An 8,437-nucleotide genomic window follows, 5' to 3' on the forward strand; every position below is an offset into this window, starting at 1 on the left:
GCGAAAAAGGCCTGTCCGGTGATTTTAAAACAGACCCAAAATCGGGACTTCTTCAAATTTTCATATCTCTTTCACTAGAACTCGGCCTAGGGCGATTTTTGAAGGGGGAATTCAACACCAAATTATAGTTTTATACTCTTAAACTCATGTCCTTCAATTTCTATCATCACCCATTAGATTCCTAGTCTTAAATCTTGTTCTTTCATGATAGAATTAGGGATTTTTGGAAGAATTGGGAGTTTTTGCAAATTGGGAATTTAGACCTCGATTTTGGGTCGGATTCTGGAACTAATTACATATTCAGACTCAGGGGTGAATGGGTGAATTGGTTTTGGTTCGAACCTCAAGTTTTGACAAAGTGGGCCCGGGGTCGATTTTTGACTTCTTTGGGGAAATGTTGGAAAAGCTGAATTTATGTATTGAAATTGATTTCTTTAGCAATATATGATGTTATTAAGTTAATTATGGCTAGATAAGAGTGGTTTGGAGGTGGAATTTAGAGGAAAAGCGGTAATTGAGCAGTGAGTGGCCTGTGGATCGAGGTAAGTGTTGGGTCTAACTTTGACTCGATGGATTAGGAATCCTTGACTTAATTGCTATGTGAAAAATCCATGTGAGTGGCGTATAGGTGAGGTGACGAGTACCTATGCGCCGCCAATTTATCTGTTTTGCATGTTTTCTTTCCGTTCTTATTATATTGTCTTCCTTGCCTTAACTGTTACATGCTTTACTGGTATCTCCATGTTTAATTGCTACTTGTCAGATATTGTTTTTTGTTGTTGAAGGCATTAGATATCCCGTAGTTTCATTGTCTCATATTATTTGTTTAAGCTGGGTTATCGGTGTTTTTTGGTATACTTTGGATTGGTTTCGCTGACTAGTATTATTTGTGTGAAGTTTCATAATGTACAAGCTTTCTGTTGGCTTTGGTTTGAGGTTAAAATATTGAGGAGAGTTTTGAGTTAAATTGTGAAATTTCTGTTCTTATTGAGTAATTGGTACTGATATGGTGGGATCGGGTTGCACACCGCAATAGGAGGAATAAGGGTGATATATTGAGGAGGAATAAGGGTGAAGTGCTATTATATGGTGGGATCAGGTTGCATGCTGCAACTGGAGGAATAAGGGTGGATTGATATGGAGTAATCAAGGTGAATATTCATATTAATATTGATTATATGGTGGGATCGGGATGCGCGTCGCATCAATTTATGTGTTTATGTATCTTTCTTCTAATGTGTAAGATATTTTGTGGCTTTGCATTTCACTTAAGGATTGGCTATAGCTGGATATTGATAAGATACTTGAGTTCTGTATTCATTCCTTGCAAGTTACTATTTTATTTTGGTTCGTTCTTCTTTCTGCTTTTATTATACACTGTATGCAGGTTATATTGTAATTTGCCCCGCCGTAGCCTCTTCACTACTTCGTCGAGGTTAGGCTCGACACTTACTAGTACATGGCGTCGGTTGTACTGATACTGCACTCGGCACTTTCTGTGCAGATTTTAGAGCAGGTAGTGTGATAGCTTATATGGGTCCACCAAACAATAGGGTACCTGGTCCTCTATGAGATTGATACATGAAAGCAGTAGAGACTGAATGTAAAGAAGGCCAGAGGTTTTTCTACGTGAAAAAATCCCACACACGGGGATCAAAAAACCACGACCTACACCAGTAGGTTTTAAACTCAACTAACTTGTAATCTACCTATTACAAGCCACTTTGCAAACTCCCTTTTGCAAAGACTTCAAACTAACTTGTGATGCACCACCACAAGCCACTCCCTAACTCTCCTAGTTACAGAGGATTCAACTTATGACTACTCCTAGTCACAACGCAAACTCAAAAGTTTACGGATTTGGTTTGTTCCTAAAATCGTGCTTCTAAGAAAGCGAAGTAGGAATAACAATGTAAAGCAAATAACAAGATTACAACTCAACTATGGATATACATAAGACTTTGTTTAAAAACTAATCCTTAGTGGAGTTGTCTTCTTGTTCTTGACACACCGGTGATTTCAATACTGGATGGATGTTTCTTCTTCTTTAGAGAGTATCACTGAAATGCACAAGTTGGTGTGTCATGCACCGGGTTATTTTATCACAAAGCATATCACAATAGATAGTGGTGTCAACTCTTGGTGTACTTCTTGTCAGTGGGAAGTGACTGCTGCACTGTCTGCACAGCCACTTCTGGACAGGTGCGTTCCAGCTGGACGTTGTGCTTCTGTCGGGACATACCAATGAACTAGGTCTAATACTTCTGTCAGGACATACCAACGAACCATGTCCTAGTTATGTTCCTCTTCTGTAACAGTTGCTTGATGGCTTTCTTCTACTACATTCCAGCTGTGCACTTTGAGCTGTACTTTTGTCAGAGAACCCCAAGGGAGCAAATCCCTGTTGTATTTCTCTTTATCTTGAATGTGTACAGTCACTGACTTGTCCTTTTGTCGGAGAACCCTAATGGACGAGGTCATCGGGTCCCGGTTGTGTTCCTCCATGTGGTCGTCCATCCAATTGTTGATGTTCAAGCTTCGATCAGTTCAAATGGGATGTGTATGAAGCAGAGAAGGTTCTCCATCTGGTTCTTTACAACAAGTTTGTTAAATCATCAAAACCCAAGAAGCATAAGGTTAAGTAAAACCCATCAATTTCCCCATTTTTTATGATGACAAACTTAGTTATGGACAACATTTGTGTAGAACAAAAATAACCCAGTAGTGATGAAGTTCCCCCTTAATCTAAGATATCCATCATTCTCACAACTTCATCACACTGAAGTTTACATGAGATAAGGTCTAAGTTCCCCCTTAATGTAAGCGTTCTTCCCCCTTTTGGCATCATTAAAAAGATAGAGAAAAGAGAAGCACCAGCAGATAATAAGCATAAAGAAGTCTAACACAGCTAGCTCATGCTACATATGTGCACACAACATAACAGAAAAGAGAAGCCAAAGGAACATAGTATTGTACATGCAGGCAAAGGGGAGTTGTTTCATTAATGTTTACGTTGGACTGACCAAGTCAGGAGGAGTAATGGGTAATTTCCACATGCCATCACAACAACAAAAAAACAAATAAACACCAGTAAAACATCACCCATAGAAGGTTGGAACAAAAATAGTTAGACACTGGGGGAGGATCCTAGGGAGCACTAAGGGACGGAGGGTTCGATGGAGAGACATCAATTGTTTTGAGAACCAAGTCCAGTCTAGCGTTTGCAGCCAGTTGTTCTTCAAGTAGTTGAGCCCGGAGTCTCTCATTTTCCTTTCTCAGTTGAGCAACCTCCTTATGTAAAGAATCAGGTCCCTGACCTGCTTGGCTAAGCTGAGTTTCTAGAATGGCATTTCGAGCCCCCAGTCATTGTATCTCCTCAGATGCTACATTTTGGGCGTTTATCAGCCGAGAGATGGTCGAAATGCTTCCACCAACCTTTTCTATGCACTCACATTCTTCTAAAGTGGTTTTTGAGAAGGTTTGCTTGCGTGTGCCTACTCTAGAGTTTCCCAAGGGAACCTTATAGAATCTGAACACTTGAGTGAGGAGAAAGCCATAAGCTAATCCATGATTGCCACCCTTAAAATTTGCCACTTTTTGCATGTGATCTGTCATGACTGCTGGCAAGTTGATTGGCACAAACTCATCAAGCGCTTCCATCAGGCCCAAGTCTGATTTTGTAGCAATGGAACGTCTCTCAGAGCTGGGTAGAAGCACTTTATTGACCAGTTCAAAGAGAAGCTGGTACTCAGGAAGCATACCTTCTTATGAACCTGTTCCCCCTATTGAATGGCTTGCTCTTTCATAATGGCTCCCCAAAAGTTTACTCCACAGACACCCTTAACTGAGTTCATACCTTCAGACAGGACTTTGAGAACCTTCCCCAATGTTGGAGCATCTAGTACAATGTCAACTCCATTTACGAGAGCACAGATGTGGTCCCCCTCAACAGTGAAAAGAGAGGCGTAGAAGGCTTGTACAGCATCTTCGTACACTAGAGGCATTCTTTCTTCAAACAAGTGTTCCCATTGTTGGAACTCCACAATTTCCAGAATTTGACGCATTCCTGTCATTTCCGAAATAGCTCGATCAAATGTGCGTCCCCACAACACTTTCTGAGTTCTAAGTCTCTGTTGCCAAATACCCCCATCATTTGCCATGCACCTTATTGGACCAGGTTCCTTTACCGTTTCCACTTTTTGATTGCTGCAACCTTCATCAGAATTTTCTTTCCAGCTTGCTATTCTCACATTATTGTCTTCAGATGCAGCCAGCTCAATTTTACTACACTTCGACTTGCTCCTATACGTCACAGATGGCCCTTTCTGTTTCTCAACAATTTCAGCGAGTCCCCTTTCCATGGATTGTTGCTCTAGGGAACCAGGTTCCTTGGAAGCATCTGCGTCTGCTTGGTTTACTGACCCACTTTTGATAAAATCCTTTGGATTCATTTTTCTCCTTTTCTTGGCTTGACACTCTTTTTGCTTTTCTGAAGTGAAAATTCGAAGCTTTCTTGATGTAGAGGCCTAATTGTGAGAGATTTTGAGGAAGATCCCATGATCTTGGAATGAATGAGGGGTACAGAAGTGGGTTTGCTTGGAGGAGGAACGGGTTCACCTGAAGATTTTTCTGAGAACATTTCACGAGTCAGGGACTCCAAGAGTTCCGCAGTTCTTGCATTTTCTAAAACTGAGATATCTTCCCTCTAACACTCAGACGAGAAATAAACTTTCTCATTCGTCAGACTTTCAGCAACTATGGCCAATATGTTGTGAGCTGCTTCTTCTTCAGGTAACTCCTTGAGAGTCACAGTGTCCAACATAGAGGAGTTTATATGGTCAAGGTCATCCTCATGGGCTTCTGAAACCAGAGAAGTGAGACCTTCTGTATGTTCTTTTAAAAAGTCATGGGATTGACTGGACAAAGAGTTCTCAAAATAATGGTAGGCAGGGTTTAGCAGAAAAGGGGAGATAGTAGGAGTGGAGAAGAGATCAGAAGTGTGTAGAGTATTAGAGTGCGGGAGACAGTAATGATCAGAACTTGGTTTCAATGAAGGCAATGAAATAGGGACTGTGTTTGAGGTGGTAGACTGAGACGATTGTTCGATTGTCATTTCAAAAATACCTTCCAGACAGGTAGCTTGGAGATGGTAATAGATGAAGAGTGAATTCTAGCTGTACAACGAGGAAGAAGGTTTATGACTTGTCTTAGGAGGGAAGATTTATTTGAGAAGAAGCTAATGATGAGTGAAGACAGAAACAGGTTCTGAATAGTCCTAGAGACGGTGGCAGGTTTGTGGGAAAGAGGTGAAAGGATTTGATGGACAAGACATGACGGACAGACCTTGAAAAGTTTGATGATGTGGCAGCTGAATTACAGGGCAATTATTACATTTTTTTTTGTTTTGAGAGTGCATGCAAAAATTAAGCTTATTACCACTAGCCTGAGTGACGAGAACCTGATGATAGATCAGTCCTTTTGAACAGGATTTCACAGCTCCTCCCTTTTTGCAGTTGATAACTCCACCTTTAGCTTCTATGATCGTTATGCGTGTTTACCTATAACAGTATCGATGTGAGTTAGGCTTGGTTAGAAAACACTTTAGCTGCCCTTACCTGATGGTCTCTTACACAACCAGCAAATTGATGATCAGGTTCTTCATTGGGTTCCTGTAACTCCATCTTCTCTTTGATTTCTCTGGAATGTTCACTTCTTGAAGCTTTGTTTCCAAGGTCTGGAATTTGGTGTGCTTTCCATAGAACAGTATTCCCTCCTTCATACTGATCCTCAATGGAAGATCTCTCCGTTCCAGTTGTTGGTGTGGTCATTTCATTTTACTTTCTTGTCTCCCAGAAGAAGAGGCATGAATCATCGCAGGTACACTTTGGTATTCCAATTTGAGGCAGAAGTTGGTTGAGAAGAGAAATATGGTGGTTTACTTGACTTCCCATGCTATGTGTTCTGCTGTTTGCGTAGTGCCTAGAGCTACATCTTCGCTTCTTCCTTCAGCTTCATAGATAGTCAGTAATAGACTGGGTTCTTTATGTTGGTGCGATGTCTCTCGCCAGTCTTTTACACCTTGATCACTTTATCATCTTCTTGATTTTAAAACCTCGAGCATTTCCCCGAAACACGATTTGTCCATCACATTAATCTTCACAGTTTCTTTCTTGACAGAGAGAGAGAGAGAGTGCCCTTGTTTTGTGGATTGTTTCTCAGGAGAATTCCTTCTCTCATCTGTTTACATTGTGCTTCCCAAGCTGATTCTTCCTGTTTTCTGGAGTAAGGCACTTTCCTCCAATTGGTGGTTCCTGGCGAGTTTTGCTTTGAGGAAGGACCTGGTTCAGCACCTGTTCTTCGGTAGGAATTCAAGTTCCAAGGGAACACTTCTGCTTTTTCATTTACTGAGAATGCACCCTTTACTTTCTTCTCAAGGATACATTCTCTTCCTGCAGGGCTTTCAGTGAGAAGCATTTCATGAAGTTTTCGACTGCGTGCTTTTAGGCATTTTACTGTCCATAGTCCATCATGTTCTGCTTCCTTTCACTGCTCCATGCACATACACATCAAGGGTTAGATTTAGGAACCCAAACTAGTTTGGGTCCCTCGTTACTATAAAAAGGGTGAATGAGAGGTTTTCTAGTCCATGCAGGCAGCATCCGCTTTTTCCGAGTGGTACCTGGTCCTGTGCTAGTAGTCACTCTATTCGTGAAGGTTTGTTCTTCTGAACTGACTTAAACCTGGCCTGGCAGTTTTCTTTAAAATGCCCATTGTTTCCATAGTGGTTACACAGCCAGTTGTCAGGTATAGTCACATACTTGTTGTGTGGGTTGTAGGGAGTTTTCTCCCTTTTAAATCCAATGCCCTGCTTGTTCCCACCATTGTTGAGATACATAGCAGTAACAGCATCTGAGGACCAGGTCCACTTTAAGGATTTTTCAAGATCAGTTCTCACTTTCTCCAACTCAATTTGGAGTTGGTGATTCCTCTCGAGTTCTTTGCAAAGACTAGTTTTTACGACATTCAACTCCTTTTCCAGCAAGATGTGCAACTCACTAGCTACTCCCTTCCCTTTCTCAAGATTTACACTCCTATGTTCTCTATTAGGTCCCTCGCTGGTTTCCTCTAGATTAGCACATATCACAAGAAGGTCATCCGTTTCCTCTTCAATAGAGGCGGTCTTTTCTTCTAATGAGTGTTTCTTACTGCTAAGATCTTCTATTATTTCCTTCAGATCGACAACTACCACCATCAGATCGTCTCTTTCATTCTCCACTCTGGTTATTTTTTCATTCAGAGCCTCCTTCTCTAGTTCAAGATTGGCTATGGTCTCATCTCGGTCTACTACACATACCACTAGATCATCTCTAGATTGCTCTGCCTCTCCTAGTTCTATTGTGAGGGTCTCCTTATTGTTTACAAGACTATAATAGGCATCAATTAAGACATTTGATAAAGACCTTAACTTCTTGGAAGAATAGGATTTCAGATTTCTCTGAACATCCCGAAGGCTTACCTCATTATCTTCATCTTCTTCATCATCTTCATCATCTGACTGAGCCATCAGCGCGAACAGTGAGTCGTACTTTGTTGCTTTGGTTTCCACTGCCAGCAGGGAACTGTTTTCTACATATGATTCCCTTTCGGATTCACTTGAGGAGTCTCCCAAGCAGCAAGGACCTGCTTAACAATATTGTCTGCAGCACTTTTTCGATTGAATCTTTTCTCGGGAACCAGGTTCCTTTTTCCTGCCTTGTCAGGATTCTGCTTGTACTGCTCCTGTTTTGCAAGTGGCAGTCTTTGACGAAATGCCCTGACTTTCCACATCCGTGGCAAAAATCATTGTTCCTAGTTTTGCTTGAGCTGCCCCACTTTGGTATACCACTGTTTCTTCGAGTCATTTTTTGAAATCTTTTAGTAAGATAGGCCATGTCACTATCTTCATCACTGGAATCACTCCTTTCAGCTTTAAGCACCAGGTTCTTTTCTTTCTTAGGCTCTCTTCGTTCATTGTCCTCCTTTCTCTTCATCTCGTACGTTTTCAGATTACCAATCAGCTCACCCATGGTCAGAGTCTGTAGATCTTTAGCTTCCGTGATGGCATTCACCTTACTCTCCCAAGATCCAGGTAGAACACTGAGAATTTTTTTGACGAGCTTGTTTCTGGGAATGACATCTCCAAGCGAGTGTTGCTCATTTATGATGGAGGTGAATCTGGTATGCATATCTTGTATAGATTCATCATCCTTCATCCTGAAGAGCTCATACTCTGTGGTGAGCATGTAAATTTCAGATTGCTTGACTTGGGTGGTTCCTTCATGTGCGGTTTGCAACGCCTCCCATATTTCTTTGGCAGTTTCACAAGCTGAGACTCTGTTGTACTCATCAGGTCCTATACCACACATCAAGATTTTCTTGGCACGGTGGTTCTTTTCTA

At 41.4% G+C, this 8,437-nt stretch overlaps 1 protein-coding gene across 1 annotated transcript in view; it reads right to left on the reverse strand.

The window, feature by feature from the left end:
- Window positions 6,698-8,437, reverse strand: part of LOC109235797 — a 4,037-nt gene continuing 2,297 nt past the window's right edge. Inside the window, exons 2-4 of the mRNA XM_019402052.1 lie at window positions 7,977-8,214; window positions 7,631-7,779; window positions 6,698-7,424 (exon numbers count right to left, since the gene is read on the reverse strand). Of these exons, the coding sequence (XP_019257597.1) occupies window positions 6,698-7,424; window positions 7,631-7,779; window positions 7,977-8,214 (1,114 nt within the window). The remainder of the gene's footprint in view (window positions 7,425-7,630; window positions 7,780-7,976; window positions 8,215-8,437) is intronic.

Source organism: Nicotiana attenuata, chromosome 12 (genome assembly GCF_001879085.1).
Source record: "Nicotiana attenuata strain UT chromosome 12, NIATTr2, whole genome shotgun sequence".
Classification (NCBI taxonomy): domain Eukaryota; kingdom Viridiplantae; phylum Streptophyta; class Magnoliopsida; order Solanales; family Solanaceae; genus Nicotiana; species Nicotiana attenuata.